Source organism: Mustela nivalis (genome assembly GCF_964662115.1).
Source record: "Mustela nivalis genome assembly, chromosome: 7".
NCBI classification, from domain to species: domain Eukaryota; kingdom Metazoa; phylum Chordata; class Mammalia; order Carnivora; family Mustelidae; genus Mustela; species Mustela nivalis.
In genome coordinates this window covers 124310593-124330284 of record NC_139026.1, presented here as the reverse complement: position 1 = coordinate 124330284, position 19692 = coordinate 124310593, and the positions used below count along the sequence as shown (strand labels likewise).

General features: G+C 49.6%; 1 protein-coding gene across 3 annotated transcripts in view; it reads left to right on the top strand.

Moving 5' to 3' along the window:
* The window catches only part of FAM171A1 (family with sequence similarity 171 member A1), a 126496-nt gene that overhangs the window by 74116 nt on the left and 32688 nt on the right, over positions 1 to 19692 (top strand). For all 3 annotated transcript variants that reach the window (XM_082738999.1, XM_082738998.1, XM_082739000.1), the window contains 2 exons: positions 2598 to 2690; positions 19211 to 19369. In XM_082738999.1, coding sequence (XP_082595125.1) covers positions 2648 to 2690; positions 19211 to 19369 — 202 coding nt within the window. In that variant the 5' untranslated portion in view covers positions 2598 to 2647. The remainder of the gene's footprint in view (positions 1 to 2597; positions 2691 to 19210; positions 19370 to 19692) is intronic.

Genomic DNA, 19692 nt, shown 5'->3' with positions numbered 1-19692 from the left:
TTTTCTGTACCCGCCATGGCCCCCAGGCCCTGGCAGCCACCAGTCTCCTCTGTGTCTCGGTGGTTGACCTAGTCTGAACATTGCAGGTAAATGGAATTCTACAATATGGAGCCTTCTGTGTGTGGCATCTTTCACTTCAAGTAGCATTTTCATGGTGTATCTGTGGTGTAGAATCTGTATTTTTTTTCCTTTTTATGGATGAACGATGTTCGCTTGTATGGATCGACCTCATTTTGTTTCTCTGCTCATTGGTTGGTAGCTATTGGGTTGTTTCACTTTTCGGCTATTACGAATCATGCTGCTATGAACACTGACTTAAAAGTTACCGTGTGAACATAGATTCTCAGTTCTCTTGGGTCTCTACCTAGAAGTAGAATTGCTGGCTCAGGTGGTAACTCTATGTGGTTTTTTTGAGAAACCACCAGATTATTTTCACAGCACAGAGGAGCATTCGTGGGTTGTTCCTGCAGTGACCACCTTCTACTTGCTGTATGCCTCAGACCCCTTCAGAAGTAGAACCTCACAGGCCCAGATTGCCTCCAGCGTTGATCTGTTCCACGCATTGAGCACTGGGCTGTGTATATAAGCAGCTCAGTAAGACTGTAGAGGGGATATGAAAAGAGAGGTCATGTTCAAGGTCAACTCACTGGTCTCCTCCTGGCACTATTAAGAGCTAGTAGTGCTAATTAACAGATAGATACTCGCACCACTTGATGTTTCTGGTCCCTTATATTTTCCCAGGAAGTCACTTTACCTCTCTAGACCTTGATTTTCTCATCTCTAAACTTGGACTGGAAAAAGCCCAGTGAGTTTTTGAAATTGAGTCAATGTAGCATAGCATTTGAGAATAGACTCCAGAGTGTTAAGTCCTAGATCCAGTATTTACCAGCCGTGGGATCCTGGACAAGTTAATTCCTTACCTATAAGCCTGTTTCCTTACCTGTCAAATGGACAAGTTAATAATACTGATTTCACAGAGTTGGGGTTTTTTAAAAGAGTTGTTTATTTGAGAGAGTGTGAGGGGAGGTGGGGGCGGCAGAGAGAGGGAGAGGAAGAATCTCAAGCAGACTCCCTGCTTAGCATGGAGCACAATAGGGAGCTTGATTGCACAACCCTGAGATCATGACCTGAGCCCAAACCACGAGCCGGAGGCTTAGCCGACTGAGCCGCCCAGGTGCCGCCCTAGAGCTGTTTTGAGATTTAAGTAAATTTTCAAATTTAAAGCACTTAGAATCATGTCTGATACGTTACTAAGAGTTCAGTTACCTTAATGAGTATTATTTTTCCATAATACATTTATTTGTTTTCTCTTGGCTTCATGTTCTACCCAGAAAACACGTAGGCTTTGTGATTTTTTTAGCTAAAAGTCTAGGTGCTTAAGCCAGAATTTTAAAAAAAGAGCACAAGTGCTATCATCTTATTAGTTTCCAGAATAAGGGGGCATGTTCTTGTATCATGTGTCATTTGTTAACCTGAGCACATATTTTTAAGTCTTTTTTTAACATTAATATTTCACTTTATATATTTTACATTCATATAATGTGTAGCATATTCCTAATGTAAAGAGACTCAGATACTTTGCTAAAAACTTGTAGCAAATAAAAACTAGTCAACTGTTGTAGCGTAAGCAGTTGTTCTATGAGAGACTGTAGCATTCTTGTAGCTTCTTGAAAGTCATCCTAATTAGACTTAAACGAAAAATGTTTCCTTTCCCTCCATTCACAACACTCCTAACACCAAATGCATGGGACTTTTTCTCAATCCAATCAATTCTCCAACTGTCTGGACACCAACTGGGTGTCCTACAGTTTTCAGTTCAATTCTTACAGTACCCAGAGTTAGTGCAGAACCCCAGGTGAAAGGCTCAGTACCACAAAACTGCCCCCTACTCATACACAACTCCCGGCATGTCGCCTGTTCTCCTGGCAACTGGCTCCAAATCAGGGGTGCCTAAAACCCCTTCTCAGGTTCAGTAATTTGCTATGCTGGCTCACAGAACTCAGGGACACATTTATTTACATTTGCCAACTTATTCTAAGGGATATCAGAAAGGATACAGATGAACAGTCAGAGAAGGAGATGCACAGATGAGGTCTGGAAGGGTCTTGAACATGGCAGCTTCTGTCCTTGTGCAGTTGAGGTGTCCCACCCTTCTGGCACATTCACCAACCTGGAAACTCCCCAAACCCTGTACTTCTGGGATTTTCATGGAGGTTTCATCATGTAGGCATGATTGATTCTGAATTTAATCTCTAACCCCTCTCACATCCCTGGAGGTGGAAGGGCTGAAAGTTATAAGCTTCCAATTACAGCTTTCCGGTGACCAGCCTCCATCCAGGAGCCCCCTCCCCCAGTGTTGCCTCGTTAGAACAAAAGATCCTCCTACCACCCGGAAAATTATAAGGGAATTAGAAACTCCGTGTCGGAACCAGGGACAGATGCTAAATACTATATATCTTATTACATCACAGTACTAAAAATCAGTATTTTTGATTTGAAATCAGACAATACAAAGAATGCGGTGTACCCCCAATATTAGATTAGGGTGTTTTGATTTAAATTTCAGAATTCCCTCATGTCCGTTTTTGTTTCTGCAGTATTTTCTTCACTGAGCCTGGGCCTGCTTCCAGAACGATCCGCCACTCTAATGGTGTATGAAGATGTTGTCCAGATAGTGTCAGGATTCCAAGGTATGTTGAATATTGAAAGAAAGAGAAGTGACAGTAACTTTTGGGCCAACTTGTAAGAGCTTACGAAAGACAGCTTCTTATCAGATGGTGATTGCAATGAATTTACCCAGAGCTGGACACAACGTGTGTTGTCGATGTGAGTATGCAAACACACTTGAATTTTTGGTTGAATGATCTGCTGGCTGCGATCTTGTTTCTTTAGTGCCAGCCTTTAAGTGTGTGGGAGAAGAGACCCCACTACTCTGTCCATATTGTATCTCTGTCTTCTCCAAAGTCCAGGATTTTCACCTCGTGGGTTCAGAGCCCAGGACCTCACCTGAGCCTCTTGAGCAAAGGTTCGAAAGTATTTGAGGGGGTCGAGTTTCAGTCTTGTACAACCAGAAGGATCTAGAGATGTGTTGCACAAAAATGTACTTAAAGCTACTATACTGTGCATTTAAAAATGGTTAAGATGGTGAATTTAATGGTATGTGCTTTTTAACACAATAAAACAAAATCCACCACCCCCCCTTAAAAAAAAAGAGAGAAGGTTCATAGGCTTTCAAGTGTGGTCTTTTTCTCTCTCGTCTCTCATTCTCTTAACTCATCTGAAATGCAGTGATTGTGTAAAGGTGACCTCACACCTTCTAACTTCTCTTGCAGAGACACTAGTATAGAAGCTTAAGGGATCTCCCTTAATATGTGGTTTAGAATTAGTGGGTTAGAATTGGGAATAACACTTAGGTCAAACGTATTTGTGCCGAGATCAGTTTCTTTCATCTAAATCACAGGCCAGAGAGTGATCTTTCCAGGCTTTTAATAATGTTCCATTGAATTAATTTTTTTATTTACTTCATTTTAATATAAATTTGATAAGTCATTCTCTACCTAACCACATTCTTGTGCCATTTGCAAATGAAGAGAACTTATTCATTCCTTTTTTGGCTTAGTGACTGTGGGGAACTGAACAGGCAGCCACTATAATTACCATATAACATTGTATCCCTTTTAGGCTTACAACATAATGATTGGATACATGTGTATATTGCAAAATGATCACAGTAAGACTAGTTAATATCCATCACCCCACATAGCTACAAATTTTTCTTCTTGTAATGAGAACTTTCAAGACCTACTCTCTTAGTAACTTTCAAATATACAATACAAAATTAACTGTAGTCACCATGCTATATATTACATCCCCAGGACTTATTTATCTTGTAGCTGGAAGTTTGTGCTTTTGGAGCTGCTTCACCCATTTCCTCCACCCACCAACTCTGGCAACCACCAGTCTGTTCTGTTTCTATGAGTTCAGGTTGTTTTAGATTGTACATATAAGTTAGATCCTGCGGTATCTGTCTTTCTTTGTCTGGCTTATTTCACTTAATGTAATGTCCTCCAGGTTCAACTGTGTTGTCACAAATGGCAGGATTTCCTTATTTTTTGTGGCTTAATAATATTCCATTGTAGATCACATTTTCTGTATCCATTTATCCATTGAGGGACACTTAGGTGTTTCCATGTCTTGGCTCTTCTAAATAAATGCTTGGTGAACATGGGGGTGTGGCGATGGTTTTCTTAAAATGAGGAAAATCATACTTCTTTCTCATGTTCCTCACTAAGAGAAGAATCTTCAGGGGCACCAGATGCCTCAGTGGGTTGGGCCTCTGCCTTCAGCTTGGGTCGTGATCTCAGGGTCCTGGCATGGAGCCCCACATCGGGCTCTCTGCTCAGCAGGGAGCCTGCTTCCCCCCACCCCGACCACTGGCCTGCCTCTCTGCCTACTTGTGATCCCTCTCTCTGCGTCAAATAATAATTTAAAAAAAGATTTTAAAAATTTTAAAAATTAAAAAAAAATTAAAACGAAAAGACTCTAAAGTGTCTTGCTCTCATTTTTGACTGGACTAAATTCTGATATGGACCAAAATGATCTTTTTCGGAATTTTGGTCTCTATCAGAATTTAACCCAGTGGAAAAGGATGGAGTCAGATGGTTGTAATGAATGGCCTATCTGATACAGGCAGACTGTGCCCACCCATGTATGTCATGGCATAAGTTAGGCTATTCAGAGAATAATTTAGAGCTGACTGCAGCTCTTCAAATAGCAAATGAAAACTATTAAACCCCTGGACCAGACTCCTGTGGCGTTGGAATTTGAGACCTACTTTGCATTTCCTGAGGAGAGGAGTCCATGCAGCCTGAGAGCAAGTCCGATCCAGCCTGGCTGGAACCCTGCTGATTCTGATCGGGGCTGTGCCATGTGTCCACGTGGCGGCCAACTGGCACAGCGCAATAAAACAGGAAGTGCAACCCTACAGGTCACAGCAGCTGTAGATTTTCTTTTTAGGTATGCCTTAAGACCCGTTATTTTCTTTCACAACCTTGAATGTTTTGATTTTTTAATTTAAAAAACTGACTTTGGGGCACCTGCGTGGCTCAGTCGGTTGGGTGTCTGCCTTTGGCTCAGGAGTCCTGGGATTGAGCCCCATGCGGGGCTCCTTGCTCAACAGGAAGTCAGCAGGGAGTCTGCTTCTCCCTTTGTCTCTGCCCCTCCTCCCGCTCGGGCACACGCGTGCACGCGCTCTCTCTCAAATAAATAAACTAGATAAATCTCTTAAAAATAAATAAATAAAAAGTAAGCAATCGACCACCTCCAGCATGTCACGCGGCGGTCTACGTTTTCCTCTTCATTGGCCCTTCCCTCACCTTTTCCCCAGACGTAGTCCTCATCTCCTCTCTTAACCAGCTGTCATCATTCTTTGTTCCAGTTCTCTTCTGCTTTCTCTGAATGGCCCATTCTTTCCCTGAGAGGTTGGTCCACCAGCATACCCTGTGGTAGGAAGGTCTCAAGTAGCTGGGCAGCTGGGCTTCTGCAGTGTGGACGTGCCCGTAGGCCTCCATAAATGGAGAGGAGCCAGGCTGCAAGATACAGAGCAGAAAGGGACATTGGCTAGTAGATCCCTAGTAGAGCCTCTCCCCACCACCCCAACCAACCCCTGCTTGCCCCAGCCCTCACCCGGTATCCCCTGGGCACCAGTATGGCTGTAGCAGCAACTTTCCGCCTCTTCTCTGAGCACCTCCCCCCTTCCTGGTCTGAAATGTCCCTAGATTTCACACAGCCTTCCCTGCAGCCTTCTCAGGTGGCGGCTGAGCTCACATGACTTGCCTCTTTCCTCCTTCCCTCCCTGCGGCTGCTCGGAGGCTGGCTGGACCGCTCACCACTGGGGCCTGCTTTCCTCCTGGGCCCGTGCTGTTAGCTCCCAGTTCGCAGGTTCACAAAGCTCCTGTAATTGCTTCTTGGGAATATTGGCGTACATGTGGATGACGCCCCCCGATACCCCGGCTGCTGTTCCACTCCCGGGTGCTACTCTGCCCTCCTCGGTCACCCTCTTCTGCGTCATGCCTTAAGGCCTCATTATTCCAGCAAATGCACCACCTCCAAGCTCAGCTTCCTCTCACCCTGTGACAACAGCTCACACACCACTGAGGGCTCCAGAGCCATGACCCACCGAGCCCTCGCCAACAGGGTTGCCTCCCTCCCTAGCCTACGTGCAGGGCCCTTCGTTGGAATTGTCCCCTTGCAGATGCACCCCTCCCGCCCTCCAGCAGTGTTGGTCTTCTCTCCTTCTGCCATGTTTGTCTGACTCAGTAGCTTGTGACCCTCAGTGACCTGAGGCACATCTGGCCACCCCAGCCCAGCTACACATGGCTGAATGGAACCTCAGAGTGGCAGCGACTGGTTGTACAGCTGGTCATGAACCCAGACTCTGGATGGGCAACTGCCCTGCAAGACGGGGGCCATTTCCTAGTCGTTTGTTTTCTGAGTCTCCAAGATGACTTCGACACCCTCTTCTCGAGCTCCTGACTTCCTGTGTGTACAGCCATACTCACATCCTTGCTCTCAGCTCGGGATGTCTCTAGTACTTCACGGAGAAGCTGAGAACCTTACCAGCCCACTGCTCCTTGTTGTGGTGAAGGGAGTGTCCCTGTCCCAGCACACGCCCGTCCCCCTGTCTGTCTCTGCCTCCCATTCTTCTCTTCCACACGGGTTTAAGTGTTTCCCCTTCGCTCCACCCCACCATTTTCCCCCATGCTGGAATGGACATATATGATGGTTGTGCTTGTCTGCGGATTGCTTCCACGACCTTCCTGGCTCTAGCCACTGCCCTGTGTTTCTGCTGTCCTTTTGGAAGGACGTCCGCTGCCTTTGTTTCCTGCCCCCTTGCCTGTCTTCCCCTGTGCACGCCCTGCAAGCCGCTCTCCTTCCCTAGCACTCCGTACTGACTGCTTTCTCCGAGTCTCTTACAAGCCCCTGTGGCCAAACCCAAGGATGTCTCTCTCCACATCTCCCTGGACATCTCCACAGCATCCCACAGAGATGACTGGTCACTCTTTCCTGAGACTTTCCTCTCTTCACTTACATAACATCATGCCTTGATTTTCTTTCTCCTCTCGGTCACTTCTGTGGACACTTTAGTGACTGTCCTGGGCCAATATTTCTTCTTTCCAGGTCTCTCCCCCAGAAGATCTCACGGGCCCATGTTTTAAGCTCCCGGGACACAGAACTCCCAGTCTCTCACCTCTGTCCCGGACTCCCCGTGAGGGAGGCCCCCTGCTGGCTGCTTCTTGCCATCTCCACTCGGGTGTCTAATAGTCATCTCTGGCATCACGGAAATCGGGCTGTGTTCTCTCCATCTCAGTAGAGGGTGCCTCCCAGGTCGAGCCAAAGCCTGGAACTATCCCTGACCCTTCTGTCCTCACAGCTGGCTCCCTGGGAGAGCTGCTTCTCCATCTGGGTTGCCACCATACCGATCCAAGGCCCCATCACCCCCAGGAGAGCCGCAGTAGGTTTTGAATTGGCTGTCTCGTTCCCACCCTCGCCAGCCCATACTCTAGTCCTCACACAGTTACAGTGATCAAGTCCCCTTGCTTCCGCTCTTCAGCGGTTTTCCTGTTGTACTTGGAATAAAATTCCAAATGCTTACGCTCAGGGCTGGGCAACCCCCCGGCCCTGAGCCTCAGTTGGTGTGCGGTTACCTGGAAGGTGAGGGTCGGTAAGGAGGGGTGGAGAGTGCGGTGTTTGTATGTGTGGTTTCCCGAGGACAGGCGTTCTGCAGCCCGGCCCCCTCCACGCATATGTCCTGGTCCCAGTTCCCATCGCAGACTCTCCTCTCCTCCTTCCCAGACGCCTTTGACTTCCACTCCCACATGTGTGACCCCTTCTCAGTCCCCCTCTCCCGGGGGTGGGCACTAACCTTAGCAAGGTGTTTGTGACAAGGGCTCACAGTGCAGCCCACAACGCCCATTGGGGTGGTCCCACTTTATCCCACTGTGGCTGCCAGACCTCCTTGTCACTACCTGCTCTGCCCCTCCCTGTCACCCGCCAGCCCCGAGACCTCATTGTCTCCTCTGGTGACTCTGGGGGGCTTCTTGAAGGATCTCAAAATTGCGTCATGTGTCCTGGGTAAGCAGGCACCTTCTCCCCATGTACCAGTTGTGTTTGACCTTCATCTCCCCTTCTCGTGCTCCGTGACTCAGCGTTCCAGTGCCCCGGGCCTGATACTGTGAGTGATTTCTGTTATGTTCCTGTGCTTGCTCAAACTTGCCTTGTTTCTGCTGCCCACATGTTGCCCACTTGCATTGCCATGGGCTATGCAGTGATTCAGGCCCTGGTCAGTCTCCTTGCGGACCTTGCAGTAGCCCACAACGGGTGTGCTTGGACTCTAGTCTTTGAGTTAGGATTGGAGCTGAGCATGAGATTAACCAGACTTCCCAGCTCTTGTATCTCCTTTCCAGTACACCTTGCACTAAATGGTCAGAGGAGTCTTCTGGGAGCAGAGCTCCTATTCTTTCAATGTCCCAATGCCCCCCCACCACCGTTTGCCCTAGAATAAAATCCAATCTCCTTACACAGCACACACTCCCCTGATGATCTGGTCTCAGCCTCCCTTCTCCGGGTTCTTCTCCTTCAGGTATCGAAGGAGAAAATATTCTAGCCTAACTGAAGTTCCTTTTCTGTTTTCCATCTGGGGTACCCACCCCAGACCTTCCAGTCTGTCTCCAAACCCTCCCTGGACATCAAGACCAGCAAAGGTGACATCCTCTGGGAAGTCTTGTCTCCCATCTTCCCTGGAGATGTGACTCGTGCAGGCGCCTTGCCCTTCAACCTCAGTGGCCACGGGGCTTATATCCTGTGCCCACCAGCTCAGGGGTAACCAGTCCACGGTACAGCCAGGGGCTGGGAGAGAAAATCTGGAGCCATCAGTTCTTTCTCTTCCTTTTACTGGGATTGATCTAAGAACCCAGAAGAGGTGAGAATCTCACCCCGGTTGGAAGAGAAAAGTGTAAGGAAAGGAAGCTGGTTGGTAGCAGGACAGAGAGAAGCCGCCTGGGGATTAGCGGAGTCCTGTTGATGACCCTGTGTTGGAGTGAAATCTACAGACTCCTGCTGTGTTGCCCTGGGCTTCTGGGAGCCCAGAACAAGGTGCTCCTGCAGCTTCCATGCCCTCTGGCTCCCACCCTTGTGTTCTGACTCATCCCTGTCTTCCTGCCTGCCCCAGCAGGTCCTTATCAGTAACAGAAGAGTGGATTAAAACAACCCTCCAGCTGGGGGTTCTGTATCTTTTTCTGATAACTCCCTTTCCCGTATTTGGTAGTATACCTTATCTCTCCACCTAAAGTTTTCAAAAATCTGAAGGTAAAAAGTACATCCTGTTCACCCTAAACCTTCCCAGGGCCTGGCCGGATACCTGCCTCATGATAGGTAATCAGTGAGCAATTCATTGAAAGACTGAATAAATTCAAAAAAAATTTTTTAGGGGCGCCTGGGTGGCTCAGTTGGTTAAGCGTCTGCCTTAGGCTCAGAGTATGATCCCGGAGTCCTGGGACTGAGTCTGGCATCAGGCTCCTTGCTCAGCAGGGAGCCTACTTCTCCCTCTGCCTGCTGCTCCCCCTGCTTGTGCTCTCTCTCTCTCTCTGACAGGTAAATAAAATCTTCAAGAAAAATTTTTTTTTGAAGATTTTATTTACTCATTTGAGAGAGAGCGCGAGAGAACAAGCCCAGAGAGAGGAGAAGCAGACTGCCTGCCGAGCAGAGAGCCCAACGTGGGGCTCGATCCCAGGACCCCAGTCATGACCCGAGCCGAGGGCAGACATAACCGACTGAGACGTCCAGGTGCCCCTAAATAAAAAATGTTTAAAGTATAAATTAGAAGTGCTTTTTGCACTTCCTATAGGAATTGTCCACGCCCTGGTCAATTATTTCCTTGTGGTTTCTAAGAAAAATGCAGCTCACACCCAGGCACATGCATCATGGTAAGAGTAGTTGAAGAGCTTTTTCTCTATGGAGCAGGAGGCACAGTCCTATTATAGGAGCATAAATCATTCAGTTAGGTTTTGTTACAGTTAATGTGTTCAATCTCACTCCCTCCTGTTTGGACATAACAAAAACAGAACCCTCACTCCCTTACTAAGATCTCATTTGCATTCCAGCTTTTTTAAATTACAGAAATTTTTGCTAATTTTTTTATTTTTTTAAAGTAGGCTCCACATCCCCTGTGGAGCCCAGTGCCAGGCTTGAACTCACAACCCTGAGATCAAGACCTGAGCTGAGAATAAGAGTCAAGCACGTAATCGACTGAGCCACCCAGGTGCCCCAGAAATTTTGTTAATTTTTTCACTGATCCTTGCTCATGAGTGTAATAATTGCTACTTATGTTTTTCCTTGTCTCAGTAGAGTTGAGACATGACCATAATAATGCTGTGTGTTTCAGGTCTTCTTACCAGTTGAAAGGAAAGCCATAAGTAGATAATTTTTGGTCTTTGCCGTTCTGTTCTATAAAATTAATATAAAACTGAATTTATAAAAGCTATATTAAATTTTTGTTCTCAGATTGGTCATGTATAGGTGAATTTTTTTTGGGGGGGGTGGATTCAGAGGAGAAAAATCAGTTTGTACTTAATCAGAAATGTAAGTACCATAAGTCTTTGAATTTTAGCATGTTGCTCAGATGTTACAATGTGTTACACGCTTCTGAGAGAAGGTAGGTGGCGTGACGATCATTCAGTAATGAAGCTTCTCGCGTTATGTGCATGGTCTTAGGTGATGTCGCCCCATTGCTCGGTTGTTTTTATTTTTTTAAGATTTTTTTTAAGATTTTATTTATTTATTTGAAAGAGAGACAGCGAGAGAGAGCATGAGTGAGGAGAAGGTCAGAGGGAGAAGCAGACTCCCCGTGGAGCTGAGAGCCCGATGCGGGACTCGATCCCAGGACTCCAGGATCATGACCTGAGCTGGAGGCAGTCACTTAACCCACTGAGCCACCCAGGCGCCCCCCATTGCTCAGTCTTGTGTGACACTGAAGTCAAAGCTTTCAGAGAAGGAAGACTGCTGGGTGGAGGTGAAAACAGAAGAGGGGAGGGAGCCCATTGTCCTCATTAGTTGGATGCTTCATGCTTCAGTAGATGTTTTTGTTTTGAAATGTTTATACCCAGGTAAAGTAGACTTAATAAACACATGGAAAATGACAGTGTTCCTAGAAAAATAAAAAGACTGCTCACTTGTTTTCTCCTCTGTAGGTTTGGTATTTGTGTAAATTCTGAGCAGTTGGCCTGCAGCTCCAGCTCCTAGAGCATCCAGCAGACCTTCATGAGTCTCAGAAGTGGGGCATCTTGTTGACTCTGAATTTGAGAACATATATAAGAGGGTATCATATCGTGTACACACATACACACACACACACACACACACACACACACACACACACACCATGGAATAGTACTCAGCCATCAAAAAGAATGAAATCTTCCCATTAGCAATGATGTGGATGGAACTAGAGGGTATTACGTTAAGCTAAATGAAGTCAGTGCAAGAAAGACAAATATCATGATCTCACTCATATGTGGAATTTTTTTTAAAAGATTTTATTCATTTATTTGACTGAGAGAGATCACAAGTAGACGAAGAGGCAGGCAGAGAGAGAGAGAGAGGGAAGCAGGCCCCCCGCTGAGCAGAGAGCCTGATGCGGGACTCGATCCCAGGACCCTGAGATCATGACCTGAGCCGAAGACAGTGGCTTAACCCACTGAGCCACCCAGGCTCCCTCATATGTGGAATTTAAGAAAGAAAACAGGTGAACATCTGGGAAGGGAAAATAAAATAAGATAAAAACAGGGAGGCAAACCATAAGAGACTCTAGGAAACAAACTGAGGATTGCTAGGGGGGTAGGTAGGTGGGGGATAGCATAACAGAGTGACGGGTGGGCCTTAAGGAGGACACGTGATGTCATGAGCAGTGGGTGTTCGCACAACTTATGAGTCATTGAATTCTACTCCTGAAACTAATAATACACTATATGTTAACTAAATAAAATTTAGGTAAATAATAATAAGATACCACAAAGATGCCTTTGAACCTGACTGCTCCAGAGGTGGGGGGCACCAGTAGCACCCACTGATTTCTGGTCCCCAGGGCTCCACTATACGCCCCACCCACCTCATCCACACCACACCCCGCACTTCTCCGCTCAGTGACCTTACTCTTAGCAATGACCTCACCATGTTTCACAGAGAGGAGAGACCACCAGGGAGAAAGATGGCTTGGTGGCTTCTCTCTGGCCTTGTGAGGCGCCCGCTGTGGCCCCCCTGCACCACCAGCCCCTTCTCTCTAAGGTGGTTCTGCCCTTTATCTCTCCTCAGGCCCTGTGGTTTTCCTCCTGCTCTCCCTCAGCTTCCTGAGCGGCAGCCTGCCATTCCAGGAAAGGCCTTCATAACCCCCCTTCCTCCTTCAGGTTCCACCGCATTTCTGCCCTCTCCCAAACCAAAGAAGAGTGGCCGCTGGGGGCCTCCTTCCAGGTCCTGGTCGCCCCGTGGGGGGCTTGGCTGGGCCGAGCTGCGCAGACCTCGGTGTCCTCCTGGAGGATCGCTTCCCACTCGTCAGCTCCTTGCCCCTCTGGCCTCTTCCCACTCTTTCTTCTCTGCCCTCCTGTCCGCCTCCAGCTATCTCTTCAGTTTCTATCCCAAGGCCTCTGTCTTTACCCGGCATTCTGTCGCTTCTCACCTGAACCCCTTCATGACAGCTGCTTGGCCCGCCTCCAGCCCCTCCGCCGGCCATCAGAACTGGGTGAGCGCAAATGCGATCTTCTCCTCCCATCCCGAGAGCCCTGCCGACACCCCTGCCGGCCGCCTCCCCTGCGGGGCCCACACAGCCTGCACCTGGCTCCTGGGGTCCCCCGCCCTCCCCAGCCTCAACACCCCTGCAGGCCGCCTCCCCTGCGGGGCCCACACAGCCTGCACCTGGCTCCTGGGGTCCCCCGCCCTCCCCAGCCTCAACACGCCGGCCCTGCTTCCAGGTGTGCGCTCCCCTCCATCCACCCCCACTCTGCCTCCAGACACCGTCAGGGATGCCACCCACAAAGTTCTCTCGAAGTTCCTCTGTACTTTTTCGCACAGAGCTCCTCTTTTAGTGCTTAAGACACTGTGGTAATTAAGCCATGCCCATGAAGCCTTCTGTACTCCTGAGCCCCGGGACAGCAGAGCCGTTGTCCTCTCCCTCTTCGTGTATCCAGTGCCCCTTGCAGAGGAGACTCTGGGTGCATGTCTGGATCACTGCCAGGAGGCTCAGAGCATCTGGGGCAGTCATTCCCAGTCTGGGGCAGTTTTGTCCCCCAGGGACGTTGGGTCGTGGTGTCTGGTGACTTTTTTGGTTGTCACAACTTCAGAGCTGCTGCTGGCATCTGGCGGCTGGAAGCCAAGGGTGCTGTCAGCTGTGTTTCAGTGTGCAGGCAGCCCAAGCCCCTCTCCCAGCAGCTCCCGGGCCTGAAATGTCAATAGGGCTGAGACTGAGGACTCCTGACCTCGTCAGAATGGAGACCGATGACATTTGGACTTCATGAGCTGCTGGATATGGTTGATCTTTCCGCGTAGTTCTATAAATTTTGTTGAGTACCAGCGACATCTAGGACACCGTGCAATGTGTTGTACAACACACCTGCTTTCAAGGGGCTTCCACCCAGAAGGGGAGAGGAGATGGGAAGCTCGTGTTTATCCTGTACCTGTTCTGTGCGCGGAGGCACTGCCAGGCATCGTACATGTGCGCTCTGATCCAGCATCACAGCAGCCATATTACGAGACAGGCATGATCCATACCTGTTTTAAAAATAAAGAACCTGGGTGCCTGGGTGGCTCAGTGGATTAAGCCGCTGCCTTCGGCTCAGGTCATGATCTCAGGGTCCTGGGATCGAGTCCCGCATCGGGCTCTCTGCTCAGCAGGTGGGGCCTGCTTCCCTTCCCCTCTCTCTGCCTGCCTCTCTGCCTACTTGTGATCTCTCTCTGTCAAATAAATAAATAAAATCTTTTTAAAATAAAAAAATAGATAAATAAAATAAAAATAAAGAACCTGAAGCCCAAAGTCACTCAAATAGAAGACGGCAAAAGAAAGTTTTAAACGTAGAGCTGAGTGATTCCCCTGATCCATGATCTCGTCTCATGGTGCCTCTGATTAGGGAGATGTATACATTTCTAAATAAACCTAAGAGAGGGCACAGTAAAATCCGTGCTGGAGGGGCACCTGGGGGGCCCAGTCGGGTAAGCATCTGCCTTCAGTTCAGGTCCTGACCCCAGGGTTCTGGGATCAAGCCCCTCCCGTCCAGCCCACTGCTTACTGGGGAATCTACTTCTCCTTCTCCCTCTGCCCCTCCCCACCATTCGAGCTCTCTCTCTCTCACAAATCTTTTGTTTAAAAAAAATCCATGCTGGAGAAAGATATAAATAGCATTTAGAGGTTGGGGTAGGATTCTTTTTACCTCTGGGGACATCAGTCTACGGGTCTGAGTGCAGGTAGGTGCTCAGATGGGCTCAGATTGCCCCTGTTTGTCCTGGGAAGCCACAACTATTGGGATGGCCTCAGGGACTTTGGAGGTTTATCCTATTAGTAGGGTTGTGGCCATTGGAATGGGCACATACATAGAAGAGGTGGCATTTAAGACACATCTTGGAGGACGTGGAGGACGTGCAGATAAAGACTACGGGGGAAAGGTACGAACACGTGTGTGGAAGCACAGAGCTGTGCAGTCCTGCTTGGCCAGAGGGTGAGAGGTAGGCATGGTGTACCAGGAAGGGAAACCGAAGTTAGGATTGAAAGCATTCCTTTTTGCCTCTTACTAAGAGAATGACTGTGGGTAATTCACTTAACCTTGCTGGGCTTCTGCTTCCTCGCTCATAAAGAGGAGAGGGTTCTTTCGTCACAAGATTGTTGTACATATTACGTGAAATACTATGTGTATGAGAACTTTGTGGGGGCACTTGGGTGGCTCAGTTGGTCAAGCTTCTGACTCTTGGTTTCAGCGTGGGTCGTGCTGTCAGGGTCATGAGATTGAACCCCACTGAGCACAGAGTCTGCTTGTCCCTCTCCCTCTGCTCCTCTCCCTGTCCTCTGTCTCCAGTCAATAAAATCTTTTAAAAAAGAACCTGTAAATTCTTATGTCTGAACTACACCTCTCCCTTACAGGACAGGAGCTGTAGTAGTCTGGGTCTGTGCTGGTCTAGAATTGTCCCTGCCATCATTGTTTGCTGAGTGGTGGCCGTCCACTGAAGGTCTCTGAGCAGAGGACGAATGTGACCAGAGTGACCTTAGGAAAGTCCGTGTGTCCGTAGATAGAGCAGCAGAGGAGAAAGGCTGCAGCGCAGTTAAGGCAAGGGGTAAGGTAGGGTGGAGGCAGAAAAGGAGATGATGGTGCTGGAAGTGACGAGAGGAGATGAGCCAGTCCGGGCAGTGAGTGGATGCTCAGAAAAATCGAAGGGGAAAAGGACGGTGGCCTGGAAGCAAAGCTGGTGTTGAGCAGAATGGGGGCGTGGTGAAGTGGGAGAGGAAGTAGGGATGGTGTTGGAGTGCCTGCGGGGCCTCCAGGTAGAAGTGTCTGGAAGGCAGAGGAAGTACAGACATGGGGCTTGGAAGAGCCTGGGGCAGACAGGAAGGCCACCGTGAAGGCCACCGTGGAGGGCAGGCAGGAAGGTAAGAACCTAGAAACAGAGGCGGCAGCTGAAAGCAGCCCCGTAGGAACTGCTTCATCCGGAGGTGGGAGGAGAAAAAACATACTTGCAGAGGAAAAAGCTGGCTGACTTGAGCGAGTAGCATGCGGGACTGTGAACGCCAAGCAGGAGGGGTTTCTGGGCGGGGGTGGTGAACAGTGTGGACCATTGTGAAGAGGTCAGTGAGGAGGATGGCCGAGAAATAGTCCTGGGCTTGCAGATTGTACAGTCATCCATTGACATTTCCGAGGGCGGTGTGTGGTGTGGGTAAAAGCCAGATGGTTGGGGGTTGGGCGGAAGGAGAGGCGGCATTCCCTTAAGGGGACAGCAGCATTGAAGTCCTGTTCTGGTGTTAATTTCCTAGATGAGGAAGGAATGGGTATGTTTGTTGGCTGTGGAGGAAAGGCCAGTGGAGAAAGATGATTGACAAAGGCAAGAAGTCTTGCAGCATCAGAAGCAGAAGTTGGGGTAGAGGCTTGGGTTGACCCTGGAGGAAAGCAGGGACAGAAGGCACAAAAAGAGAGGAGAGAGATTTTGGAGTACCCAGTGGTTTTGGTAGCACAGGGGCTGAGCATTGGGGATGCAGGTAGAACCCCAAGTCTGAGAAAAACAGAAAATTTGAGCACCCGCTGTTGTGGGGAATGCGGGAGAGGCATCCAGAGCAGACCTAGCCAGGCTTGTCCTCTCGGGCCTCCCAACCCCAGCCAATCCCACCTCGTCCTGAAACTGCGGAAATCCAGCCGTGCTGATAGAAGAAGATGGGCGTGAGGACATGACTGCTCCCCCAGCCACACACAGACACTTTCGTTCCATTTACACTGAGGCCTAGAGTAGCTTCGACCCTTCCCTAACACCTCAGATGCTTCTTTGGTCATTTTAGCAGGCAGAGAGAGGTCATGCCTTTGCTCTGTGTCTGGGGGGGTGTTTGGTCCCTCAGCAGACAGGGATCCGTGTCATGCTGGTCACAGCTTGTGTCCAATCAGCCGGACAGGCCACGTCCCTGGCTAGTTAACCTGCCCCAGGCATCACCTCTGTTTGCCCCCCACCCGCCAGCCACAGCAGATAGACCCCAGATGTCTGGCTCGTGACCAAGTCCTCCTGCACAGAAGAGGAAGGGGAGGCAACCGAGAGAGGGCAGAGCGGGGGTGGGGAGGAGAGAGAGAGTTGCATCTCCCACCGCAATGCATGATATACCAGAGAACAAGAGGAGGCTGCAAGTCTGTTAGAGAGAGGGAGGGAGGGAGGGGGGAGGGGCAGCCAGTGGCCCCTGAGAGCCGAAGAGCAGCTGGGTCTGGGGTCTTCACGTTCCAGGCCAGTCCCCATGAGGGGGTCAGTGTGATTCCCCCTTCACCTGTCAGCAGCCGCCCTTTTCCAGAGGCCTGAAAGGGGGCAAGTGTCCCACCCTGTTCTGCCTCAGCCCTCATGAGGACAAGTCCCTCTGCCCTGTCATACTGTAGACACTTTTCTTATTTAGCAAGTTCGTTTCCCCCACGTGTGTAACCCAGGTGAGCATCGGCAGCATTGTTTCGATTGAAGAACAGTAAAGAAAGAGAAATAAGTTCTCGGAAAGTCACTATAACTGACAGCCGTAATAGGAGCAGGGAAAAATGTTACGTAGCTGGGGGTGAGGGTGTGACTTTCTATCTCCAAGCGCAGCAGAGAGAAGAGCAGAGAAACAGACTCCTCCTCCTCGGGCATGGGGATTCCTCGGGGGCGCAAGGTATCCAAACTCTGCGCAGACGGAGGAGGGGACAGGAGGAAGACATCAGTCTTCTGTGACATCAAAGGAAAAGACCAGACTGAGCAGAGCTGGGAGTGAACAGAGACAGACACTTGGAGGCTAGTGCACGGCCGTGGGTTGTTTTGGGGGTAGAGATGCCATGGGGCTTGGACACCAGGGTATCTGTCCAGTTAGTTTCAGTGGAGGTGACAGAAGGTAGACAGGAGTCATGACTTTAGGCGTCTGGCTCCCAGGGGCCTGAAATTGGGGCCTGTGCTTCACGGAGTGGAGAACCAGTCATCTGAGAACTTGGGTGATTTTTAGGTGGTACCCTAGGTGGTACCTGATCCAGGTACCCCAGACTTCACATCTGTCAGGCTCCTGCAGCCTTGCTTGCAGGAAGAGAAATGTGGCCTCTTTGGGGCGCCTGGGTGGCTCCGTTGTTACGTGTCTGCCTTTGGCTCAGGTCATGTTCCCAGGGTCCTGGGATTGAGTCCCTCATCTGACTCCCTGCTCAGTGGATCCTGCTTCTCCCTCTCCCATTCCCCCTGCTTGTGTCTCCTCTCTTGCAGTCTCTGTCAAATAAATAAAATCTTTAAAAAAAGAGAAATGTGGACTCTTTGATACCTTTGAGCTCCGAAACACCCTTCTGCTAGAACCCTTTTGGATAAGCTTATTCCCCACTTGAAACTTTCTGATCAGGGTTAAAAGGAACCCTGGGGTAGGTAGGCATAAAGACCATGGGCTCAGACAGCCTCAGATCTGGGCCAGGGAGCCCCCAACCGACCGCAGGGGAAACCACAGGCCCCGGGGCAGGATGTGACCAGCACTGGCTGGGTGGATCATTGCTTTTGAGGAACGGCTCTTCTAATCCACAGAAGTGTGTAAGTGCCACCACAACTTCCACTTCTATTAATTTGTGTCTTCAGGAGGTTTTTGCTAGTTTTGCGCAAAACGACTTAGCACCTTGACGTCTTGTGACTGTCGCCATAGCATTAAGGGAAAAACAGGTTCGGGTTCTGCAGTCAAAACAACATCTGGAGCACACGCTGCAGACGATGTCTCCGCGGGGAGCCGTCTGCAGGGGCCCCGCCCGTCCTTCTGCACAGAGGAGCTGCGGGCAGCAATGGGAGCATTTCCACCTCCTTTCAAGAGCCTCCTCCTCAAAGAGGCAACGTAATGGGCGATGAATGGGGTGCCCCCCATCCCCAGAGACCAGATGCTATGGCAGCGTCTGCAGAAGCAAAAGCATTGGTTACTGTTGGGCTCTTGTTTGCAATTCTTGCCCGGGGCTGCCCGTGGAATTTCCTTGCTCTGCCTCCACTTGGTCTGTGGAGGTAAAGCAGATTTTACCAGAAGATTGAGGAGGTGTTTGTAACAGTCTCAGAGGGTATCGCTTGCTTTGTTTACGTAAAGAGATGAACCCATCATCTGTTCCTTTCACCGGTGTGGACTTCCTTTCCTAAAATGTTGCCCCCCCCTCCGCGGGCAAATGCTGGGCAGTGAAAAAGCTCACTCACAAATAGGACTTGGAAAGCTTTTTTTGTTAAAAACCTAAATAACATCCTGTGTCAAAACAAACGTGACAATGGGCTATTATTTCTAGCCCTATAATAGCATGTTGTCACATCTCTGTGCCCTGCGCCAGTGGGGGAGGGGCGGAGATGCGGGGACCAGGGGGAGGGGCTGGGGAGGCGGGCGGGCACCGCCGCTGCTGCTGCACGGAGAAGCGCTTCCTGGTTGCTGGAGATTTACTGCTCCTCTGGGAGGTAACTCAGAAGTTCATTTCTGCAGGTGCCCGGCCACAGCCCCGAGTTCACTTCCAGAGGAGAGCTCTGCGGCTGCCTGAGAACACCAGCTACAGCGACCTCACGGCCTTCCTCACGGCCGCCAGCTCCCCATCCGAGGTGGACAGTTTTCCTTATTTGCGAGGATTGGATGGAAATGGAACAGGTAATTGGAGTCTGTTCTCTTCTCGGCGGGGGTTTCTGTGTCTGAATCTTTGCATGTGGCTCGAGGCGTTAGGACTAACTGGAAGAACCAGAGTTGTGAAGTTGGAGCACGTTGGAAACGGTGTTAGGGGTTCCTGTCTACACCACGGCGGGAATACATGTGAGTACGTTCCTCTCCTTCAGCCATCCTGCCTCACGTCCCTTCGGAGCTCCCCTTTGGTAGACTAAATGTAATTCAGAGAAGTGCTTTTAATTGAAGTTGGGTTTTTTTCCCCCCCAAAATATAAGGCTCTCTGGCCCTTGTCCTGCCTCACGTCCCTTCGG